The sequence below is a fragment of the Bubalus bubalis genome, chromosome 16 (genome assembly GCF_019923935.1).
Source record: "Bubalus bubalis isolate 160015118507 breed Murrah chromosome 16, NDDB_SH_1, whole genome shotgun sequence".
Taxonomy (NCBI): Eukaryota; Metazoa; Chordata; class Mammalia; order Artiodactyla; family Bovidae; genus Bubalus; species Bubalus bubalis.
This window is the reverse complement of record NC_059172.1, coordinates 28,350,472-28,374,638: the sequence shown is the minus strand read 5'-3', so window position 1 is coordinate 28,374,638 and position 24,167 is coordinate 28,350,472. Positions and strand designations below refer to the sequence as shown.

The window sequence follows — 24,167 nt, the reverse complement described above, 5'->3', positions numbered from 1 at the left end:
CAGGCCAAGGTGGCCACGATTCTGAGCTCACTGACCGGAAGCCCTGTCCCCAAGACCCAGGCCAGCATCTCTTGGTGAGAAACCATCTGTACACAAATGCCTGGGGACTCTGGGGAAGCTACTGCACTGGGTCCCACTGGATCTGATCGCAGACCCATAGATGTTGGGGTTGAAAGGACCCGTAGGGGCCACTGATCCAACCCTCATAATAAAGATGGGGAAACTAGAGCAGGGGGTGTATCATTTGTCCAAGGTCACCCAAGGTCAACAGCAGAGCTAATAGTGACAGACTTTAGACATGGAAGGGAGCTTTGACGGATGGGAGGAAGCCAGAGGCTCTGGAAGGGGCACAGCCTTGCCCAAGGTCCCTGGTGAGGCAGAGGCGGTGCAGGGCTCCTTTTCCTTGGCCCATCTTGCGCCCCAGGAAGGAGACTCAAGGCTCTGCCACTGTTGCCGCAGCCCCACAGACCCATGCTCCTCTCCTCAGCGATGACCCTCACCATCCTCTGTCTCTTTCCAGATCTGGAACCACCGAGTCCTGAAAGATGAGTTCCTGGGCCAGGTGCACCTGAAAGCCAACGCGGACGACCTCCAGGCCCTGCACACCCTCCACCTCCGGGACCGCAACAGCCGGCAGCCCAGCGACCTGCCGGGCACCGTCGCTGTGCGCGTGCTCAGCAGTGCCTCCCTCACGGCCGTCTGATACCCGCCCACCTACCTGCACCTGCAGCTCTCATCACTTCTGCATGTCCCCACCCTGGCCAGGGACTAGCCTGGGAGCAGGACACCGGGGTCCTTTTCCCACCTTTGCACTGACCTGCTGTGTGACCTTGGGAGGTCTCTGCCCCGCTCTGGGCCTCAGTGTCCCAAGGACCCCCAAGCATTCCCTTCTCATGGAGGAGTCTTCTTGCCTGAGATTTAAAATAGCACCCCCTACCCCAACTGCCACCATGGCTAAGGGACTCTGTCCACTGAAAACCTTTTCCCGAGGCCCTGCTGTCTGCCAACAGAGTGCCAAGATGTCACTTGTTTACACACGAACTGCCACATCCCCAAGGCCCACCCTTGTCCCACATGTCCCCAGGGCCTGCCCTGTGTCCCAGACTTGCTGTCTCTGTCATCTTCATCTGGTTTTCGAGCCACCGTGAAAGGCTGCTTGGCTCTTGGGTTCCTGCTGAGGCTGGAATTAGAGAAGTGTGCAGGTGACATCTGTCCGTTCTCCAGTCCTACCCACTCACCTGCCTGTCGTTCATTTATTCAGAGGAGATTTGCCAAATGAGTAAACATGTCCGTGAGACCCCCGATGGAGCCAGGCCCTCCGCATAGCTCCGGGAGACCTGGCGGCCGTCCTGGGCCTCTCCTCTGCTCTCAGGTCCTCTCGGAGGCAGATGCCCAGAGGGGCTGCCGTCGCCTGCTCCTAGGTTCCGTTTCATTCCCAGCCTCTGGCTTAGGGTCCCTGGAGAGGCGGTGGCAGTGGTGTCGAGGAAGGGCATCCTGCCCCCACTGCCCTGATGTGGGAAGGAGTGTGTCTGGTGTAGTGGGCCAGCAGGTGGAGGCTGGTGTGGGGACTCCATGGGAGGCACTCGCTCCCAGGGCACACTCTGCTGCAAGACCTGGGCTTTTCCTCGGAGCAGAGGCTCTGGGGTGATGGTCTCTAGCCTGCAGGTCGCCCATCATGCTTGGCAGGAGATGGTAAATCCACTACCTGACCAGAGGCACCTCCACCAACATTCTCCCCAAAAACGCGGCTGAGGAGCCATAACCCTCTTGCTGCCCGGACCAAAATGCTCCTTTTAGTCCTCAATGTTTTATATTTTTCTGTTTTAACTCTCAATTTTAACCAGGGGTTTTTAAAGGAAAACTGAAAGCCTGAACCCTTTTTTCTTCTTAAACTCCACTTCCTGTGATCCTCTGATTTTATTTTGATCTGCTTGGGGAGGGACATGAGCGAGGTCATACCTTCTCAGAGGAGGTCTGGAGGTGGATGAAGAAGACAGGGGTTTGTACTGGGATGCTTTGCCAACTGGCGTCAGCTGTGTTCTTAGAGTGTTAGGGCTGTGGCCAGTTTTGGGTCTCTTCTGTGTCCTTCTTGGGCTCCAGACCCGGTGATGTAAATGAAAAAGTCCAGTTGATTCAAGATGGGGAATTCCTGTGGCCTTGCTGGGAATTCCTACAGGGAAACCTGACTTTTTGGCTCCAGATCTGGCTCTTCGGTGCAGTGTCCTGGCTGGATCTGCTGGATCCTTGACTTTGCCTCCTTACTCCAGCCCACTCTGCCCCTGTGTCCTGGTCCTGGGACATGGGAGGGGCCAGGAACTGAAGGACAAGGAGAACAAGAGGATTCCTTTTCCTGAACCTGAGCCTAGGGTGAGGACTTTGTGTATGACCAGGAGCAAGTTGCTTAAACCTCCTGTGCCTCAATTTCCCCCTTCTGCAAAGTGGGGCCAATAATTCTCATTTGTCAGCACTCTTCCTAACAAGTGCTGAATAAGGGCAAAACAGTACCCTTTCTCTGTAGATCTCTGTATGTGTATGCACTATACACGGTCATGTAATCACCACTTCTCAATGTCTATTGGAAAGGAAGACTCGACAGTTGGGTGGAGAGGCAAGGGCCAGATAAGCCAGCCTGGAACCTCGGGCCCACATGTGGGTCTTTGTTCAGCCACGTGCACCTGGGCTATGGGGGAACCCAGGGCCAACTGGGTGATCTGCATGGGCTTCTGCCTGGGGGCTGGGCACTGTCCCCTGCCCCCTTCTCAAACAAAACTGGCTCAGCAGTCCTGCCCTTGCTTCCCACCCCTCTGGGTGGGCCAGGCTGTCTCCTGGCTGTGTGATGATCTGGGTCCCAGAAGGTCCTGGGGCCTGGGTATGTGAAGATGGAGGTCTTTCAGGCTGGGGCTGGAGGTTGGGTGGGGAGAGCAGCTGCTCTGCTTGCTTGGTGCACCTGCAGCTCCCACGGGCCTCAAGTCCCCATTTGAAGATGGGTGGGGCTCCTGCTCTGTGCCACCCTGACTCACCCCTCAGGGCCGAGCTCAGGGGTCAGGTGAGTGGAGACCTGTTCTGTTCTCAGAATAAATGTTACCACGATTCCAGAGAGGCTTGCCTGTGTCTTTGTCCCTGGAATGACAGTGAAGGGGACGTTTCCTGGGCCTGGGGGACTGTCCTCTGGTCTGAGAGTCGCATGAGGTAGTCACAGCTGAGGCTGGGCCCTGTTCTCCCTCGCTCCCCGCGGGGAACAGGGTTGCTGTCATAGGGATCACTCAGTTGTCCCTTCACCTGGCCTTCCATGTCTGTCCCAGGCACTGGGGGTGCAGGGAGACAGCCACAGTGCCTTCTGTGGGGCAGTCTACAGACTGGGGAGGGACACAGAATGAGTGGTGAGGTGATGTGAGAGCCTGCTGGGGGCAGTTGCGTGAAGGAGGCCAAAAAGGAGATGGGCTTGTGGGGGCACAGATGGGGTGTGGACCAGAGTGGAGGCTGTTGGGAAGATGCCGGCAGCTCAAGCCAGAAAGCCAGGGCTGGAAGGAGAAACTGGGTACATTATGGAGATAGAATGGACAGAACTTTGTGACTGGGTTGAGGGAGGGGAACAAGAGAGAAATAACTGAATTAAGACCAATATTTCCCCCTAAGACGGAGAGAAGGACATGATGAATGAGGTGCCCACCTTAGCTTAGTGCCTGGCCCCAGGTGGGTGCTGAGTAGGTGTAGCTACACAGCATCTGGAGAGAAACACATGCCCGACCCCTCATCCCCTTCCTTACTGCTTCCCTCCATCCCTGCACTCTGCCTGGAACACCATCTCCTCACCAGGGCTCAATTTTCCCATCCGTGTGAGGCTGACACCATTGCCCGCCCACTCTTGGATGCTTGGCAGCAGATGATTAGGGGGTGCTAGGTACCAAGAGGAACCTCCCCAGACGACGGGTGGGAGTCCAGCAGCAGGGACGGGGTCCGGGAGCAACTCGTATCACGGGCTCCTGGTCAAACACACTCCCGCAGCTAGGGGTCTTCAGGGGTCAAGATCGTCAGGTTGAGGGGGCCCCCGCCCCCGCAGAGGCTGAGTTCCGGTGCTGTCCTCACCCAGGTGCTCCAGGCACAGGCTGGATGCCCAACCCTGCTCTCCAGGGGGCGCCATTGGGCCATTGGTTCCCCCCTCCACACGGGGTGCCCTACACCATCCTGTGGGTGGCAGCTAGGTGGCCCCTTCCCTCAGGCACATCCCAGTTACAGAGAATTCAAAAGAGCGCCTCCCTCCACCCCGGCCAAAGCTCCCTGGAGAGGCCTGCTTGTCTGGGGCGGCTGCCAGGGTCGCTGCAGGCTAAGGGCCCTTAAGTGCAAGGGCCAGGTCTCAGCGGGGAGTCCTGGGCGTCACTGTCTTCCCTGACGCTAATAGCGAACACTATTTATTCTTCCTTTTTCACTCTCCTCCCCTACTGTAAAATCACATTTTCCACTTCAATTTGCCTGAGTCACACAGTCAGCAGGTTTGACAAAGTTTCCTGGATGATGAGTGACCACAGGCACCCCCGTCCCTTACCCCACAGAACAAGCTGTGGGTTGGTGGTGAAGTGATGAGCTTCAGGGGACACCTCAGAGGGGAGCCCTCAGGAAGTGGCCTGAGGCAATGGCAGTGTGTGTGGGGCGGGGAGGAAGGGCCAGGAGGCAGGGCTCGCTACCTCCCTCCCTGCTTGCTGGTCCTTTGCTCTCACAGCCATTTTGCAGAGAAGGAACCAGGTGTAGCAGAGAGCAGGCAAGGGCCCGGACCCAGCAAATCAGTGACCGAGTCAGGATCAGAACGAGGTTTCCTGAGAGCCTAGGTGCTGAGAGCAGGTGGTGGGTGTTACTGCAAAGGATAGGAGGCAGTTGAGGTTGGCGTGAGGGGCCCCAGGCCTGTCCCCATGCAGGTCAGCTGCACAGCCGAGAAAGGCCTCGGTGCCCCTGCCTCCCCGCGGGGTGGCCGGTCCTCCCTGCCAGGGCCCTGGGCGGCACAGCCCGCCTCCCAGGCTGATGTCACGACACCCAGACCTTCGAGGGCCCTCCGACTCCGCCTCCTGGGGGAAGGCTCCGGAGTGGGAAGGAGAGGGCAGCCGTGCTGGCCAGAGAGCTGTCCTGGGCGGGAGAGAAAGGGAGAGACTGAGAGAGAGTCATGCTGTGAAAAACCCAGAACGACCCCAGAGCAAGGCCCAGAGTGAGGCTGAAGAGGAGGAGGTGCATGTCTGCAGGCTGGCCCAGGCCCCCCACCCCAGCTTCCTGAGCCCTCCTTGCAGGTGACAGCGCAGCGCGGGTGCCGGGCAGCTGGGAGCCAGGTAAGCACAGGCTGCTCACTCTCCTGGGCACTGGGAGAAAGGTTTGCTAAATTTCGGGGGTGTCAGGGGCTCGGGCCACCCTGGAGCTACTGCCCCTACTTGCTCCCCGTCTGGGCCCCCTGCCATCTCTCTGACAAGAGCTGGGACGGGAAGGGAGGCTGGGAATGACATGCAGAGGGTGGGGGAAAGGAGTGGCAGAGAGAGTCCTCTGCCCCTGACTCTTTGTCTCCTTAGGCCTCTCTCAGCCACTATCTCTTTCTCTCTCTCCTTGGGTAAGTCACTTAGTCTGTGCCTTAAATTTCCCATCTGTGAAATGGGAGATGAAGCCCCACCAGGCAACAGTACTGGAGTGGGGTGCCATTGCCTTCTCCCAAGGGCTTCCCAGGTGGTGCTAATTATAAAGAACTTGCCTGCCAATACAGGAGACATAAGAGATGCGGGTTTGATCCCTGGGTCAGGAAGATCCCTGGAGGAGGGCATGGCAACCCATTCCAGTATTCTGGCTCCTCCGTGGACATGTACAATCAGTTCTCTGTTCCTGTTGTCAATTAAAAAGTAATTAACTTGAACAGGGATTAGTTTTTATTTTTAGGGAAAAAAAGTCTATTTTGTAGCTTTTCCCTTACATTTGGCCCTTAAATTCTACTCCCTTTCAACAACCCCTTTCCGCCCGCTTAAAGCCATGAAAGCCCAGCACCACAGCTGGGCAGTCCTTGTTGAATTCTCTTCCCAGCCAAGTACCCGGGCTGAGTGCAGTCTCCAGAAAGACAGTGTGCCTGCTGTATCCTGGAGCCCCAGGGCAGGGGTCAGGGCTCAGGTATCAGGCAGTGTCATGGGCAGAGGATCAAATGCCCCAGTGCCTCTGAATGGACCTTATGAAAAATTGATGCTCATCCTCTCATCCTGGGAGGCAGGTAGGGGACCAGAGGGGCCTCATGCCAGAGCCTATGGGCTGAGGTTGACATTGATCACCACGCTCAGCCCCACAAGTTCTTCCTGAGCTGGCCATGGATCTGGCCCTGGGCTGTACGAGGTAATAGCTGAGCCCCACACCCTGCCCTGGATCAACTCCCCTACTTTGGAAGCAGGGGTGGGACAGACCCTGCCCAGACAGCAAATGCATATAGTCAGGGCTAGACAGAGGGAAACATCAGAGCTCTTGGCAGCCTGGGGATGATCAGGGAAGGCTTCCTGGAGGAGGTGCCATGAAACCTAGGTAGGAATTTGAGTTCCAGGCAGAGGGGCCAGAGTATGCAAAGGACAAGAGGTATGAAAAGGGCTGGCATATTTCAAGAGTGAGTGCTGAGGATGGCCTAAGGGCAAGGGTAGGGCAGGGAGAAAGCAGGGAGGCAAGCTTTAGAGGCACAGTCTGGGCCTTAAACACAAAAATTAGGGTCACCATCCTGAAGGCAGGGGCTGTCATGAGCAGGTCATGCTCAGCCTGACCTTCCTCTTGGGCCAGCCTGTCCCTGTCACCTGCACTCCTGGGGCAGCCCTGAGCTGGGTGATTAGAGACCAAGTCTTAGTCCTGAATTTGCCCTGCCCTGCTGTGTGACCTTTGGCAAGTCTTGGTCCCTCTCTGGGCCCCTTTGCCCATGTGTCTGAGTGAACGGGGCTGCACTTGCTGCTACTTTAGGAGCCCTTTGGGAACCTTTGAATAACAGCAGTGAGAGAACAGCTCAGCTGCTCTGGGCAGTGGAGCTGGTGACAGTGGCAGAGGCTCAGGTCACACAGGCTGGGCTGTGGCCAGAGGGAGAGAAGCCAGAGAGGGTTCCCCAGAGGGAGGAGGGGCTGGGCTTTGCGAAGAGCCCAGGTGACCCCAGGCAGGCCCAGTGCTTCCAGGGCTGGCCTGCTCAGAGGCTTGCTATGGTCTCTTCCCCTGCAGAATCGTGTCTGGCCAGGCGGGCAGCAGGAGCATTTGACCAAGGACAATGGTGATTCTTCAGCAGGTGAGTGGTTCCCCCTACCCCCATGGCCTTCGTCTTTCTATGCCAGGAATAACCCTAGAAAACTCCTATCTATGCTTCAAAACCCAGGTGTGAAACTTTTCCTGACTCTCTCAGGCTCAGTCTAGAACTTCTCCCTCTGAGATGTCTGTTGGGACCTCCCTTTCTCATTGCACTCACCCCGCTGGTCAGAAATTACTTATTTATATATATCTCCAAATCCCTGGGTGTTCCAGGCAATGGAACAGCATGAGTAAAGGCCCAAATGTAGGAAAACTCTTGGGGAAAGAGAAGAGGAAGTTGGCAAGTCTACTGAAGCCAGACCCGGAAGGGCCTTGAGCCTGCCTGGGGAGCAGTGAGTCGGGGGTGACATGGCTGGAGCTGCAGCCCCTGGGTAATATGGGGAAGAAGCAGAGGTGCTGCCCCTAGCTGAGTCCTCCAGCCCCTCTTCTTTCCCAGGGTCACAATGGCCCCTGACCTTCAGCCCTTCCCCGTGATTAGCCTGAGGCTCTAATGAGCTCCTGGTCTCCAGAGCCAGGAATGTGGGCCCTGCGCCAGGTTGGCCTGGCACCAGGCCCCTGGGCTGGTGGGGGTGTGCCCTTGGGGGCTTGACCAGTGGCCTCATGTCCTCCAGGACCATCTGGGACCAATGGGCAGCCTCATCCAGCAGCTGCGTGTTTGAGTGTGAGTATGTGGATTTGTGTGTGAGAAGGTAGGATCGGGAGAGACAGACTTCTGTCCTGGGACTGGAGGAGACCCCCTCTAGAGCCCCTGGGCCTGAGAGTCCGTTCAAAGGACTGTCAGAGATGACCAAGACCACCAAAAAAGGGAAGGTCACTGTCACCGAGTGTTGACTGGGTGCCAGGAACTGAGCTGCAGGCAGAAATGGGCGAATGGGGACATTTGCAGACTCCAGAGGAAAGGCTTGGGTCACCCATAGTCCCCAAGGGCGTTTTCCCTCAGGAGATCTCTGCCTCGATGGCCACCCTCCCCCAACCTGCCCCCAAACCCTGGCCTACCTCACCTGAACCTGGCTCTGCCCACCCCTCACACAGAAAGCACATTCCTGTTACTTCTCTGGTCCTGAATGAGGTCCCAGCTCTGGGAAGCCAGCCAGCCACACAGCCTTGAGCTCGTCTTGGGCTTTGCTATTGTGGACTTTGAGTGCGTCCTTCAGCCTTCCTGAGCCTCAGTTTCCTTATCTGTCAAAACAAGGATAAAAACTTCCTTTGCCAGCCTGTCTGCTGAGAAATTGAAATGCCCGGAGGGGTTCAAAGTGCTTCTTCTTTCATTTGCCTCCCAGGTCCCCCTCCCTCCTCCTGCCGCCCCTTGCCCATCCTGAGCACTTCGTCTCCCATCTCCTGGCTGACTTTTAAGGCCTCACTGTGGCCACTGCCTTTGGGACCCTTCCCTGTCCTGCCCACATTAGAGCCTGGTCACACTCCACCTTCTTCCCCTACCTTACTGGGGCCTCCTGGTGAGCCCAGAAATGGGGGACAGCCTTCATCCTGCCCCCCACTGCCTCTCAGCCCTGGTACCAGCCCTCTCAAAGATGGAGCTCTGTGCTGAGTGAATGAGTGATTGTGGCTACACCCTCATTTGGTTTGGAGGGCTAGGGCATAATGACAGGTAGGCCTCAAAGGGATATTTAAGGACAAAAGATGATAACACTAGACAATGCTTGCCCAGTGATGGACTCAGCTCAAAAAAGATTAACTGCCACAATGACTACTACTAAAATCATATTAATAGCATTCCTGTGTATGAGGGTTTTCCATTCTTTTCTTTCACTTTATTTGGGATAAGTTCTTTGAGGAGACCACAGAGAATATGATAATTCTTGACCCGTATGTAGAGGGTCCCATCCTAGCCTTTGTGTGGAGCCCTCATGAGTACCAGGCACCGAAAACATCTTCATAAAGATGTGTTAAGAATCCAAATCTCTTCACTCAGTAAAAAATTTTATTCATTTGCTAAGGATTCTAATCCTTTAAGTAGCATCCACATCGGTCCTACTATATGCTGGGTACTCTATATACTTGATTTCATTTTATTGTCATAAGGCAGTGAGGTAAGGATCTTTGTGTCAATATCGCAGGTGAAGAAATTGAAGCCCAGACAAAGTAATTTAGACACGAGCTGGGGCAGGTCTGGATAGGATAGGGAGCCATGCTGGTGAGGGGGGCAGCACGCAAGGAGAGGAGATCTTGCAAGGGGGCTGCTGTGCAGGGTACAGGGGTGAGGTGCAAGAAGTGGGAACAGGGCTCGGGAGGAGCTCAGACTTCCCCTGCTGGGTGAAGGGACATTTGTTGAGCATGAGCTCCTTCCTAGGGACCCTGTGGTAGTCTGAGCAGACCCATCATGCTGATGGCTTTGGGAGTGGCAGGGGGCAGTGTCTGGAGGTTCCTAGTGTACCAGGAGCCACTTCCTCCAGCTACAGTCTCATGCACCCACCCAGCAAAGTGGAACTCAGCCCCTTCTCTGTACCAGGCTGGGCACAAAGGATGCAGAGATAAAACTGACTATTCCCTGTCCTGGAGGAGTTTCCAGACCAAAGGGGGAGACAGCCCTGAAACACAGCAAGGGCACTCCGTAAGCAGAACTGTGATAGCAGGAGTCCTGGGAGAGGCGGGGGTGGAGTGGGTGGAAGGGATCTTGGGGATGAGGAGGCTTCTGTGATATGGGGTGGGTGGCGGGGGTGGTGTCAGGGAAGGCTTTGAGGCGTTGCGGTAGCCCCTCACATACAGATGGGAGACTGTGGTCTCAGGGAGAGGAAATTGCCCCAGGTTGCAAGGCTAGCTAGTGCTCGTGAGAACCCAGAGGTCCATGGTACATGTAACCTGCTTCTTTGAGGACCTCGGGGAAGGCTGCTCTGCTTAAGTAAGATATGATTTCTGGCTCGATGGTGAGGCCAGTGGAGGGACTAGATGTACTTTGCCCAGATTCATAGATCAGAGTGAAGTTTGAAGATAAATTTGTGGACTGTTGGTAACAGTTGGATTAAGTCTTTTATTAAAATATAATGTTTTTCTTTGTCTGTTGTAACAGTTTCTGATTTAAAGCCCATCTTGTCAGATATTAGTATAGCCACCCCAGCTCTTTTTTGGTTACTATTTTGCTTGGATATATTTTTCTATCCTTTCGCTTTCAACCTATTTCTGTCTTTGGATCGAAAGTGAGTCTCTTATAAATATGATAGCATATCATTGGATTATGTTTTATTTTTTTTAGCCTATTATGCTAACTGCTACCTTTTAATTAGAGAGTTACATTCATTTCCATTTAGAGTTACTTCTGCCATTTTGCTATTTTTCTATATGTCATATCTTCCTCCCCTCAACTCCTCTATGATGACTTAAAAATTTCTTTAATTTATTTTTTATTGACGAATAGTTGACTTACAATATTGTGTTAGTTTCAGGTTCACAGAAAAGTGCTTCAGTTACACATAGATACAGACATACACATATATTTTTTCAGATTCTTTTCCCTTATAAGTTATTATAAAATATTGAATACAATTCCGGGGGCTATACAGTAGGTCCTTGTTGGGTTATCTATTTTATATATAATAGTACATATCTACTATATCTAATCTCAAGCTCTTATTTTGTGTTTGATTTTTTTCCCCATTCTACTGTTTTGGTTCCCTTCTCATTCATTTTTCCCTCTCTCTCTAGCAGTTACTCTGGAGTTTACCGATTTTTTTCTCCTGGGGTTTACAATTAACACCTTACATTTAATAACAAGCTAGTGGGGGTTAACACCAACGTAGCTTCAGTAGTATATAAACACTCTATTACAGTTTCAGCCCTCTCTCTCTATAGTGTTACTGTCAGAAATTACATCTTTATATGCTATGAGCCCATTAACATAGATTTGTTATTTTATACATTTGTCTTTTAAATCACATAGGAAAAAAGCAGAGTTACAAAACAAAAATAACAATAAGGCAGGCTTTTATATTTACCTTTGTAGTTATCTTACTGGATTCTTTATTTCTTTGTATGGCTTGAGTTGCTGTCTCATGCCATTTAATTTTGGCCTGAATGATTACTTTCGGCATTTCTTATAGAGCAGGTTTACTAGCTATAAACTCCCTCAAGTTTTGTTTATCTGGGAATGTCTTAGTTTCTCTTTCACTTTTTAAAAGTGATTTATTTATTTATTTGATTTGATTGTTCTGGGTCTTCACTGCAGTGTGAGGGCTTTCTCTAGTTGTGGCAGTGGGGGGTTACGCCTCGTTGTGGCACCTGAACTCACTGCGGTGGCTTCTCTTGCTACAGAGCACGGGTTCTAGGCTCTTGGGCTTCAGTAGTTGCAGCACGTGGGCTCAGTAGTTACGTCTCTAAGGCTCCAGAGTGCAGGCTCGGTAATTGTGGCTCGTGGGCTTAGCTGTTCCACAGCATGTGGAATCTTCCCGAACCAGGGATTGGACCTGTGTCCCCTGCAATGGCAGGTGTATTCTTATCCACTGTAGCACCAGGGAAGTTCAAGTTTCTCTTTCACTTTTGAAGGATATTTTTGCCACACACAGAACTCTTGTTTGAAACGTGTTGTTTTTCCTTCTGGCACTTTAAGTATATCATCCAACTGCCTTCTGGTCTCCATGGTTTCTGATGAGAAATTAGCAACTAATCATATGGAAGATCCTTTGTATATGACGAGTCATTTCTCTCTCGTTGTTTTTAAGATGCTCTTTTTGCCCTTGTCTTTTGACAGTTTGATTATAATGCGTCTCAGTGAGGATTTTTTTGAGTTTATACTACCTGGAATTTATTGACCTTTATAGATGTGTAGATTTTTATATCTTTCATTGAGTTTGGGGTCATTATATCTTCAAATATTCTTTCTGCCTCTCTCTCCCTTCCTTCTGGGATTCCCACTGTGCATATGTTGATCCACTTGATGGTATCTTGTAGATTTCTTAGTCTCTCCTCATTTTTCTTAATCCTTTTTTATCTTTCTGCTCCTCAGACTGGGTAATCTCCAAGTATCTTCAGGTTTGCTGGTTTTTCTTTCTGCCTTTTCAAATCTGCTGATGACATACTGAATTTTTCATATTAGTTACTTTTGAACTCCAGAATTCTATTTGGTCCCTTTTTATAATTCCTGTTTCTTTACTGATGTTCTCTACTTGGTAAGATGTTCTGGTTTCCTTCAGTCCTTTGTGCATATTTAAAACTGTTGATTAAAGTCTTTGTCTATTAAGTCCAATGTCTGGGCTTCCTCAGGGAAATTTTCTATCAACTTTTTTTTTTCCTGTGAATGGGACATATTTTATTATTTCTTTGCAACTCTCATTTTTTTGTTGTTGTTGAAAACTGGACATTTTGATTATTACAATGTGATAATTCTGGAAGTTGGATTCTCTGCCTCCTCAGGGTTTGTTGTTGTTGTTGTTTGTTTGTGAATTGTTGTTTTGTTTAATGACTTTTCTGAACTATTTTTATGGCGACTACATTCTCTATTGTGTGTGGTCACTGAAGTCTCTAAACGATCTAGAGCCAAAAAAAAAAAAAAAAAAAAAAAACCTAGAAAATCTTGATCTTTACAGCTGGGCTGTGCGTGTGTATGTTTGGGTGTGACTTTAATGCCCTCTCAGGTCATTTACAACTCGGCCTTAGCCTTTATTCCCTGTCTGCATGGAGCTTGAGGTCAGAGCTTACGGTCATCTCATGCTGTCTCTGAACATTTGTCCAATCCTGGGTGTGTACGTGGTCTTCTAGACTCCCCGGTATATACTTTTCAAAGCCCCTTTTCTCTGAAGCACCTCATTCTCCTGTCTTTCTTTCAGGCTTTTTGAGCTTTTCTTTTTGGAGCTGTTGTTTGCTCCAATTGTTTTTATTTCCACCCCCAGAAGGCAGTGGATAGTTCATTTTCCTTTGGATGTTTTTGACCCCTACCCCACCCCTGCCCTCCATAGCTACTTCTCCACCCTGGGGGTGTTCCTACTTGGGGAATAAAGACAAGCTTTTAGTACTGTTCCTTTAGGGAGTCCCCAGACAGTTTAAAACCACCATAATTCTTTGATATCAAGGTCTGTTCTGCTCTCTTTGACCCCAATAACCCCCAGCAGGATACAGGCTGCCATCCTCAAGGTGGAGGCTGGAGAAGGATGAGTGGGTTGAAGTACCACACAGTTCTCCTGCTGGTTTTCAGTCCCCTTTCTCTTCCTCAAGTGTTCCAATGGTGACTGTCAACTTGTGCATATTTTCTATAGTTCTAGTAAAGTTGACTGACAATTTTTGCTGGGTTTTGGTGTTTCTGAAGAGTTCTTGGCAGAGTTCTCTACTCTTTGCTGACATCACTCGCTGATGACAATTGGCATAATTATTCCCTTGAAGGTTTTTTTTTTTGTTCCAGCTTGCTATACATCTTTGGTTAGTTCCCCTTTACCCCTTCTGAACCAAAATCTCCCCATATTTAAAATTGGGGGGGGGTCAGAACTGGACCATATGGTGATATAGTGGAGGTGAAAGTGGCACTGTGGGTGTGTGTGAGGTGCAGAGGGAGTAAAGAAAAGGTAGTGAAGTGTGGGGACCAGGGGGCACGTGGCTAAGTGGAGCCTTGGTGGCTGGGTGGGGTAGGGTGGGAAGAGGGAGGTGAAGCATTCCTGGTGGAGCACTCTGCACTCCTGGGGGGCCCTGTCCTGTGTGACCAGACAGCCAGAGACAAGGCTTGGGGAGCCATGAACCCTGGCTCTGGGAGGGAACCTGGTGTGACTCCAGAGAGGGCCCAGTGGTGTGAGACCTGCCTCCCAGGCCTGGGGTGTGTGCAACTTGCAGGGAAGGGACCCACTCCCAGGCTCCAGCTCAGGAGCAGCCTGGGTACTCCGGGGTCGAGCAGTGGGTCTGGGTCAGGGAGGGCCAGCCTCTGAGTCCTCTACTGGCTCTCTGTCAGGGGGTCTCTTTCCACCAACCAGACCTATTTTACCATCTCTTCCTTCTTACCTCTGCTTCTCTGTGCTTTGCTGTTCCCTCTTTGGGAACACTCTTCCCCCTCGTGTCTGCCTGAAAAATCACACCACCACAACAACATGACTTGCTCAGTTAGTAATCACCAGCACTCATACAGCGTTTGCTCTAATAGGCACTGACCTGAGTTACACACAACCTGTTTAATCCTCGCAGCACCTCCTGAGGTATTGTTAAACTGTCACTGAACTAATGAGAAAACAAAGGCACAGAAAGATTGAGGACCTTGCCCAAGGTCCCACGGCATTTGAATGGCCGTGCCAGCATTAAACTCATGTTGGTTCTAGAGTCCAGCCTCTTGGCAGCCATGCTATCCTGTCTCTCCAGGGTTAAACTGTTCCTTGTCTGGCGGTACCACCCTTATCTGTGTCTGGGTCTGTCCATCCCCCAGGCTGGAAGCTCTGAGGACAGTATCCCCTAAGCCTTAGTCTGAGCCTGTGAAGGTTGGTTAAATGGACAGATGGAAGGATAGAAGCCCATTCCCCAGCCCTTCCTTTGTGTCTTAGGGTCTGGTTCCTGTTTCCATGAACTCCCCTGAGTGGGTGGGCAGGGAGGGATATGTGTGCTTGTTCTGGGCTTAAGTCGGGGAAGGACCCCTGAGAGCAGTGTCCCTGATGGGGCCCAGGAAGTAGCTGGGAATCACTGCAGTCAGTCAGCCATGTGCTGGGTGGCAGGGTGCTGGGTCTTCAAGCCTAGAATGGAGATGGGGGTAGAAGGAAGGTCAGGTCCGGAGGGGCAGCTCCGGGTTCTGTGTGAGGCATCGCCATCTCTTTCCTTGCCATTCCCCTGTTCCCCACCCTGGTTTGCTTGTCTAGAGCAGAAGGTTGGGTCTTCCAGAATTACAGACAATGCTGAGGGCCAAAAATGAGACCTTGAAGAGTGCGTAGGAGAAAAGAGGGGGAAGATAAAGCTAAGCAGGGAGAGCGGAGAAGGCAGGTGTAGGAGGAGAGTCGCAGGTCCTGGGCATCCCATGCCTTCTGAGTGGACAGTGGCCACTGTGGCTTGCGGTCCAGCATGGAGTGGAGCCTGTGTGGTGGCCAGGACACAGGAGCCCGACTTGATGCCCACTGCCAGGTTAGTCTGAGCCCTTAGAGGTGTCTGGCTGTCCTGGGGACCAGGGACTGCCCTCCTGTAGGCCTCAGTGCCTCCTCTTTGAGCTGGAGCTCACCCATTGGGTGGCCTGGGAGGGTGGGGGAGGACCAGAGACAGACTCTTCCAGGCTTTCCCCACAGAGCCCCCTCCCCCTCCAACCTCAATACTTCTTTCCACCCTCACTCCCCAGAGGCAGTCATGGGACCAGAAAGATCTTTGATGCCGTTGGCCTTTAGTCTTAAAAAAATTCACTAAGTGTATTGCGTTCTATTCCAAAACATCCCCACGTTTCTTTCTGTAGAAAATACACTGATTTTCTTCAAAGCTGCAGTCAAGGTGAGGTTCCAGGGGCCTCTTTTATGCCCAGCCCTGCAGCCCGGTTCCTGGGTGCCACAGGCTGCGGTCCCTGTGAGGCCAGCCCGGAATCCCCAGTGATGTCCGGTGGTCGGGGTCCAGCCAGGGTGGGAGGGGGCAAAGCGGCCCGTGGGGGGGAGGGGGGCCCTCCCAGTTCCCGCCCGCAGGCGTCACCTAAGCCGCCGTTGCCATGGGCCCGCGGCAGATGGCTGGGTTTAGGGTTCCCCGGCGCGCATGGGATTAGGTGAATTAGGGAGCCCGAGACGTGCTGCCACTGTAGCCGACCGCCACCAGGTTCTCGGCGCCATGGAGCCTCCTGCCCACCCCGGCGACCCCGCGGACGCCGCAGACCCCGGCGACGTCGCAGAGGCCCGGGCCAAGCAGCCGGGCAAGGGCAAGTGGGCGCTGGTGCGCAGCCTGAACCAGGCGCTGAAGACATACGCGGTCCTGCCGGTGAGCCCCGGGCCGGTGCGGGGAGGACGCGCCTTTTAGAAGCCGGGCGGGCCGCAGGGTCGCAAAACCCCAGGGTGCATACAGACTCCGATCCTCCTACCCTCCCGTGCCCAGAGTGCACTTGGCTCCCTCTCTTCCCCTCCGAGCCGGGAGCTTCTGCAGCTGGAAAACGGGAGGTGCCCAGAAGGGGATTCCCTGCCTTTGCCCTGGTCCAGAGCAGGGAGCGCTTCCAGGTGCCCTCCACCTACTAGCTGGTAGAAGGAAAGCGTGGCCTGTGAGGCCCCTCCTTCCCTGAAGGTTAGCAACTGAACACTTCTTACTCACCCACCCCTCTGGCAAGTCAGTCGGACCATCTTTCCCACCTGTGAAAACAGGGTAAGACCACTAGTGTCCCAGAGTGATTATGAGGACAAAGGAGGGGATGCCTGCGTGCTCTGGAGAAGGCAATGGCACCCCACTCCAGTACTCTTGCCTGGGAAATCCCTTGGAGGGAGGAGCCTGGTAGGCTACAGTCCATGGGGTCCGGAAGAGTCGGATAGGACCCAGCGACTTCACTTTCACTTTTTACTTTCATGCACTGGAGAAGGAAATGGCAACCCACTCAAGTATTCTTGCCTGGAGAATCCCAGGGAAGAGCAGCCTGCGTGCTCAGTCTCTTCAGTCGTGTCTGACTCTGTGCGACTCCATAGACTGTAGCCCGCCAGGCTCCTCTGTCTATGGTATTCTTCAGGCAAGATACTGGAGTGGGTTGCCATGCCCTTCTCCAGGGGATCTTCCCCATCCAGGGATCGAACCCTCTTCTTCTCGGTCTCCTGCATTGCACCAGGGAATTCTTTACCTGCTGAGCCACCAGGGAAGCCCCTAAGTGGGGGGAGAGGCGGGGATATGTCCTAAAACATACTGGTTTTCATTCCACAAACAGGGATTGAACCTCAGACCCTTCCCCAGGGGAGGAGGGAGGCACAAGAGGCTAAGGCCTTGCGGGGGAGTCAGTATTGATCTGATTCTGGGTTCATGCCTAGGGGGAAGGCAAGTGGACATCAAGGACAACTCCTCTTTGCATGGGTCTCTTATCTTTCCAAGCACTGACTCCTTCCATTTTAAGGCTGGGGAACACTAAGGCCCAGAGAGACAGAAAGACTTAGCCAAAGTCGCACAGCATTGGTGACAGAACTGGGACCTGGATCCAGAACTCTTTACCATGGTTTGTGGTGGGTGTGGGCTAGGGTTGTGAAGTGCCCTTGAGGACATTTAGGCAAATCCATCTAGGAAGCCACTGTGTGGAGGCTGGGAGGCGCTCATCCGACGGTGGAAAAGCTGTTACTTTCTCCAGTTTACATAGCCACACAGGGGCAGGAGTCTCACAAATGGAACTTTTGATTTGGGGAAAGCTCCCCAGTGGGGTTCTCCTGACAATGGGGTGGTAGGGTTGTAGGAATGGGGCCAGATGCAGTCACAGGCTGCCTGGAGTCCGGTTGTGGGGAGAAGCCAATGGGGCTAGACCTGAGCCCAATGCTCCTATCCTCTCCTCCCGCTCCTCAAAAAAGTGTTGTGTTCTTTTACATCCTCCTTCCTCCCCTCCTTCCTTCACCATCAGCATTTCCTGACCCACCTTGTTTTGGGATCGGGCTCTGCCCTGCAGTTGTTTGCAGTCTCATGAGTAACTGATCTGATGAGTAGCGGGGGCCAAATCACTTCCTCTTTCTGGGCCTCAGTTTCCTCATCTGTAAAATGGGGACCCTTACAATCCAGTTGCACTCTCATGCCCCAAGTACTTTCCATGGAACAGTGGTAACTATCTTCTCAGAGGTTCTCAGCTCCCCAAGTCCTCTTGGAAGCCTCTTAGCTGCCGTTTTTGCTTCTTTCCTCAAGTTCAGATCAAGAAAAGAGAAAATCAAGTCATTGCCCTCCTAATGACAGTCCTTGGCTAGGAGGGTTCTAAAGTCACTTCTGTTTGCTTTGGTGCCCCCAGCTGGAGCTTCCAGTTTGCATTTTGAGTCCACTAAGCGTCTCCAGGCAGGAGCCCTATTAGTGTTTCCTGTTCTGCTTGCAGAGCTGGGCTCAGGGCGGGGCCCTAGGGTGGGGGTGTTGGGAGACTGGACTGGATTTGGAGTTTGCCAGTCTTGGGCTTCATTCCTGGTTCTACCACAAAACACCTGTGTGACCTTGGGCATGGGTCTTGACCTCTTTGAGGAGATGAAGTAGAGGTGGAATCCTCTGTTGAAGTGTTGTGATGAGGTTCAGTGAGATGGTTAATTCCAGGGAAGCATGTCAGTCACTACCTGGCCTGCTGCGGGGTGTTGAGTGTGCAGAGAGCAATGTCCCGGTGCCACTGCCGGCCTCCGGGAATCAGGTAGTCTCTCTTTTTCTCTCTCACACACATGAACTCTGTCATGTGCTCCCTCTTACACACTCACACCCATGCTCACACACACACACTCTCACATTCTGATTCTCTTTCTCATTGAGAGAGTTTCTCTATGTTTGGTTCTGGGGAATCACAGATGGAAGACTCAGATCGGCCCTGCCCTCAGGGGGCTGCAGGCCAGCGAGGAGTGGGCACACACAGTGATGACCCAGCCTGGTGCAGGCTGTAAGGGGCAAGCCCAGGGGCCTGGAGTCTGGAGGAATGCCTGGGTTCTCTTCTCAGGATGAGGTTTTTTAAAATGTAAATGCATCGTGCCACCCTCTCCTGCTTCAAAATCTTCCAGTAGCTTCTTGTCCTACTTAATGTCCAACTTCTGTCCATGGCTCAGGGGGCCCTATGTGCCCGCTGCCCACATCCTCCAAGTGCCCCCTCATCTAGCGTCAACCTGGGGCTCCCCTTACTAGACCCTCTGCTTTCCCTTCACTGCTCTGTCCCCAGAGTCTGGAATGAAACTGGCCTATAGCAGGCTCTCCACAAATGTGCTCCAAATGACTGAACTAACTCTTCAGGGGGTGGAGAGGAGGAGGAAAGAGGTGGGGCAGTGAGGAGGGGTTGGGAAGAGTTGCTGTTTGCTCTTGGATAAATGTCCACTCAGTGGAAAGATGGGGAGGGGAGGAGGGGATGTGGAACAGAATAGCCTGGGCAGGGGTGTGTCCGGTGGTCCTGGGTCAGCACTTAGAGAGGGCAAGGAGTGTGGCAGGAAACATAGCTTGGATTTGGGATTAAAGCAGTCGTGAGCATTAAACAGGGGAGTTTATGGGAAGTAACCATACAGCCTGGGCAACAGTAGATACTCAGCAAACACATGAGTTCTCCTCTCCACCCAAAGGCTCTCCAAAGTTTCTTAGTTTTTCTGGGAGAAAGCTTGGGTTTGCAGCTAGCATGTTTCTAACATGTGCTGACCTCCCACGAAGGGAAGTTCATAGTGTCAGCTGGGGCTGAAAAGTAGTTGGTTCTGATGGGAACAGGAAGCTGAAACAGTGGCAAGTTGGCTTTGGTACTCAACGAGCCCACCCCTCACTGAGGCATGTGGAAACTGAGGTTCAAAGAGGTCAGGGACTTGTCTGAGGTCCCAAGCAGGTCCCCAAACCCAGTCTCATCAGATCATATCACATCAGTTGCTCAGTCGTGTCCAACTCTTTGCGACCCCATGAATCGCAGCACGCCAGGCCTCCCTGTCCATCACCAACTCCCGGAGTTCACTTAGACTCACGTCCATTGAGTCAGTGATGCCATTCAGCCATCTCATCCTCTGTCGTCCCCTTCTCCTCCTGCCCCCAATCCCTCCCAGCATCAGAGTCTTTTCCAATGAGTCAACTCTTCGCATGAGGTGGCCAAAGTACTGGAGTTTCAGCTTTAGCATCATTCCTTCCAAAGAAATCCCAGGGCTGATCTCCTTCAGAATGGACTGGTTGGATCTCCTTGCAGTCCAAGGGACTCTCGAGAGTTCTCTTGAGAAATATCCGGGAGAAATATCAATAACCGAGTCTCATAGCCCAGAGCTATTTGCACTGGGCCATTTCTATGGGCTCATTTCATTGTGAATCAATTTTAGCAGCTGTTACGTTTCTAACTGCCGCTTGATATTTTTATTAGAATGTCCAGGTTCTTTTACCCTCTAGGGAATTTGGGAACCACCCAAAAAGAACACTCTTATTAAGATTAGAATAAAATTCAAGCTTTTACCTCCAGGTGAATAAGAGTGTATGAGTCCTGGTTCTTGCCGCCTCTCTCTCATCAGTCCTTCCTTCCTGCCTGAGGGCCTTTGCCCTTGTCATTTCCTCTGCCCAGATTTCTACCCTGCTCTTTCCTAGCCTGTCTGCTTCTCGCCCTTCAGGTCTCAGTTCAGAGGTTTCCTCCACAGAGTGGCTTCGCCAGCTTCTGAACCTCTGCTGGGCTGGCTCGGTGATTCTCCAGCACTGGGATCACTGTCATCGCCACACTACAGCCCTCCCAAGTGACTATTACTTGCTCAGTTGCTTGTTTTCAGCCTCCTTCCAACCCGAACGTACTTCCTCAGTATTTTTTTCTGGCTCCTCCCAACTAGAATGTGGACTCCATGCTCACTGCTTGATCCCCAGCATTTAGATCCATCGGTGTCTTGTACCTAGTAGGTGCTCAGTACATGTGTGTTTGATGCCAGTGCTGAAAGGTGGTTCTTCTAAATCCGTTCCCTGACTCTGAGCTGTAGATGTGGCTTCCGTGCATGCTCACTGAGCATGTAGCGAGAGCCAGGCTCGTGCCGGATGCTGCAAGGGATGCAGATGTGACGCTCTGCCCGCCCCCAAGAGACACTGTTGGGCTGTCCCCACGAGCCAGGAGACAGTGTGGCTGAGAGCGATGTCCACGTGTGCCACGGGGCCCAGCAGTGTCACTGCAGGGAAGTCAGAGCTGTGACTGTGAGTGTTGACCTTGGAGGTGATGGAGGCTGTTTGAATGTCTGGGGGAACTACTCCTTTAGGACGGAGGGGAAGTGGTTTGGGTGCTTCGGTGTTTCTGCCTAAACCTCAATGAGTCTACTGTACCTGTATGTGATGTAGAGCCTTGGGGAGAGCCGGGCTTTGGACAGGCCTGGGTTTGAAGCTGCTCAGCTGTGTGGCCTCAGCTGTTCCCCTCTCTGAGCCTCTGCTTATTCATCTGTAAACTGGGGACAGTCATGACACTGTGTAAGTGCCCAACCGAGGACCAGGCACCGAGGCTTCCACAGTGCTGGTTCTCTTTCCTCTTCTGTGGTTGACGCAAGAGCCGCTGGTGGTCGGGGTGGGCACAGCACTGCTCGGAAGGTGTTCCTGATGCCCCTCTCTGCTCACCTGGGACTCTCTCACCCACAGGGCGACTACGTCTGGATGGACCTGAGATCTGGGCAGGAGTTTGATGTGCCCATTGGAGCGGTGGTGAAGCTCTGTGATTCTGGGCAGATCCAGGTGGTGGACGATGAAGGCAATGTGAGTAGTCTGTTACCATCCCGCCCCTGTGCCTGGACAGGGGCACAGGCTGGTGGTGACCTGATGCAAGGACCTAGCAGGGACCAGCCTCAGGCGGGTGGAGACAGTTCCTGGGCCCCACTTCTGCCTCTCAGAGCTCCCTTCCTCTATGGAGCTTTCCCGACAGCCTCCATGAGAAGGAACCTCCCTTTTGCCCCATGATACTTGTTCTAATTTCCATAAGTACTTCGGTCTATTCTGCCTGGTGTTAGAGATGTGTGTCTGTGTGGACGTGCAAGTGTATATGGTGGGGGCAGGGAGGTGGCACTAGCCTGGGTGCTCCTCAGGTTCAGGGATGCTTTGGGATCAGAGAGACTGGATTCAAATCCCATCCTGCCCACTTGACGCCCAAGCTATGCAACCTTGGCCAAATCTCTTTCCCTCCTGAACCTCAGTTTCCTTTTCTGTAAAATGGAGATAACGACAACTATATCACAGGGTTATTGACTCAGAAAACGGGGAGGTGCTCTGAAAACAGCCAGTCTGGTTCTGTGGGGTTAGATCATCAGATGAATCCACTGTCCACCCCAGTGCTGCCCGGGAATCAGTCTAACAGTTGAACCCTTTATCTCTTGTGACTCTGAAGGAAAGGGACACTGGAAGTGTAAATTTCAGAGGCAGTGAGAGTGGGGCCTTGGGGACGGAAGGTAAGGTCTAAAGTCAGGGTCCCATCTTAGAGAAGATGGGTGGGTGGCCCGGAAGAGGGGAAGCCTGGGAACTCTGGACGTGTGTTCATGGGCATGGCACATGTGTATGTGGCAGGGGCATGTGTAAATGTGGTGCGGAGTATAAGGCTGTGGTTTGGTAGAGATGTGAGGGTCCAGGGAGATTCAGTTCACCATAATTTGGGTTGTACCCAATGCTGTGAGTGGCACTGGGAACATAGAGACAGTCCCTTCTTAGCCTCCGAGTCTGATGGAAGTGAAAGGGTGCCGTGACTTGGAGAAGAAGGCTCTGTTGGGGGTTGGGATGGGCTCTGGATCCTGGAGGCCCAGTACTGGCTGTGGAAAGGTGGGGGCATTATTATTATTTATCCCTGCAGCCTCCAGAGGTACCAGCCTTGGGGTTTGCAAAGCCCTTTGACCCAAGTTCTGTCTTTAAGTCCTCACAGTGTGTGTGAAAGGCAGGGAGGACAGCCTCTGTGACCTCAAGGGGAAACTGGAGTCCAGGGAGGGACCCCAGGACCACTCACACTAGTGAGCTAGTGAGGGATGCTGTGTGAGGGGCCAGGATCCCAGGCCTCCGGCCCTGTGTGTGTGATTCCTCTCCTGACATCTCAGTGGCGACTTTGGAGCTCCGGTTCTGTTAACCACACTTTTGTCCCCTGGGCTTTAGAAGCAGAGTGCCGCAGTGTCATCCCACAGGCTCCAGTTCCAGGGCCCTCTAGGAAGCCCCTGTGAGGTTGCAGGTGCAGAATGGGGGCTCGGGTTTGGCTGGCAGCACAGATAGGTCCAGAAACCAGCCTGGAACCCCCGGGGTGGGGCCCAGGGACTCTGCCTGCAGGCTTGAGTTTCACCTGGGTCATGTTGCATGTCAGATGGTGTCCCGTAACTGTGTCACCAGATCCCAGAGATCCACTCCCACTCGCCCCCACAGAGGCCCTGAGAATGGGGGCTGCAGAGTGGGGAGGAATGTGACTGGCTGGCTGGGAACAGGATGGGGCCTGCGTTGCTTCGGTGGCGCTGGGCCCCGGGAGTGGGGGTGGGGGGTGGTTTCTGGCCTCTTCTTTTACCAGCTTTTCCCACTCCCATTCCCTCCCTGCTCCACCTCCAAGCTATCATCTTTGACCTCTCTGTCTGCCACAGACTCCCCCAACCTGAGGCTAGGTGAGTCACATCTGGTTCCCTGGAGCACGATGAAGCTCTCCCTAGAGAAGTTTCTCTATGAAGATGTGCTGAATCAATGAGAGGCCACGGTTCCCATCTTCACTGAAGTGCTAATACTCTGCTTTTGTCCAAGCCATTCTTATTGTTGGACATCCCCTTCTTCCCCTCCTCTGCAGAGCACATGGTCCCTGTCTCTCTGAATTCATTGCCAGGTCAGCTCTTTCCCAAATGTGTCCCCAGGCTCTCTGTGTCTCTCACTGGTATACCTTCAGGGCCAGGCCTCAGTTTCTGTCCTGGTTACACTTTGGTCTGTGTGGTAGGTGTCTGTGGACATTGACCTGAGGGGTGCTGACCTCAGCTGTGTGACTCTCCATGCAGGAAAGGAGTGGGGAGAGGCTCAGCTCTGCCATTTAACTGAGCAGAGCGCTCCACCTCTCCAGTGTACAGCCTCACTGTAAAACAGGGCCAGTAATTCCATGATGCAATGTTAAGAGGAACAAATGAGAATATACACCTCTTTTGCAACAAAAACTAGAAGGCTTTAGAGTGATAATACCCAGGACTGGTTGATCAGTTACCAGGTACTAGGGCTTTTTAGACCTGACAGGAGTGAAACAAAAGTTGACCATTATCGTATCTATTAACCCTCCCAACATCCCTAAGAAAAGGGGATTGTTATTCTCATCCCCATTTCGTAGATGAGGTCATAGAGGTTCAGGGAAGCACAGGGCTACGGGTCTTGCGGAGGCTGAGCTACCTCTGAACTCTGGGCTGAAGTGTCCTGTGGAGGAATTA

The 24,167-nt window shown here is 52.7% G+C and overlaps 2 protein-coding genes across 8 annotated transcripts in view; both read left to right on the top strand.

The window, feature by feature from the left end:
• CAPN5 (calpain 5) overlaps positions 1–3,095 on the top strand; it is a 56,312-nt gene extending 53,217 nt beyond the window's left edge. For all 3 annotated transcript variants that reach the window (XM_025266351.3, XM_044929328.2, XM_044929329.2), the window contains one exon: positions 521–3,095. In XM_025266351.3, coding sequence (XP_025122136.2) covers positions 521–703 — 183 coding nt within the window. In that variant the 3' untranslated portion in view covers positions 704–3,095. The remainder of the gene's footprint in view (positions 1–520) is intronic.
• A 102-nt stretch (positions 3,096–3,197) lies between these two features.
• Positions 3,198–24,167, top strand: part of MYO7A (myosin VIIA) — a 106,112-nt gene continuing 85,142 nt past the window's right edge. The window contains exons 1-3 of one of the 5 annotated variants that reach the window (XM_006059597.4): positions 3,198–5,312; positions 7,198–7,261; positions 21,394–21,507. In XM_006059597.4, coding sequence (XP_006059659.4) covers positions 7,244–7,261; positions 21,394–21,507 — 132 coding nt within the window. In that variant the 5' untranslated portion in view covers positions 3,198–5,312; positions 7,198–7,243. Of the gene's footprint in view, positions 5,313–7,197; positions 7,262–15,948; positions 16,135–21,393; positions 21,508–24,167 lie in introns of those variants that run through there. The other 4 variants (XR_003103922.3, XM_044929327.2, XM_025266347.3 and 1 more) reach the window with 4 other exon arrangements.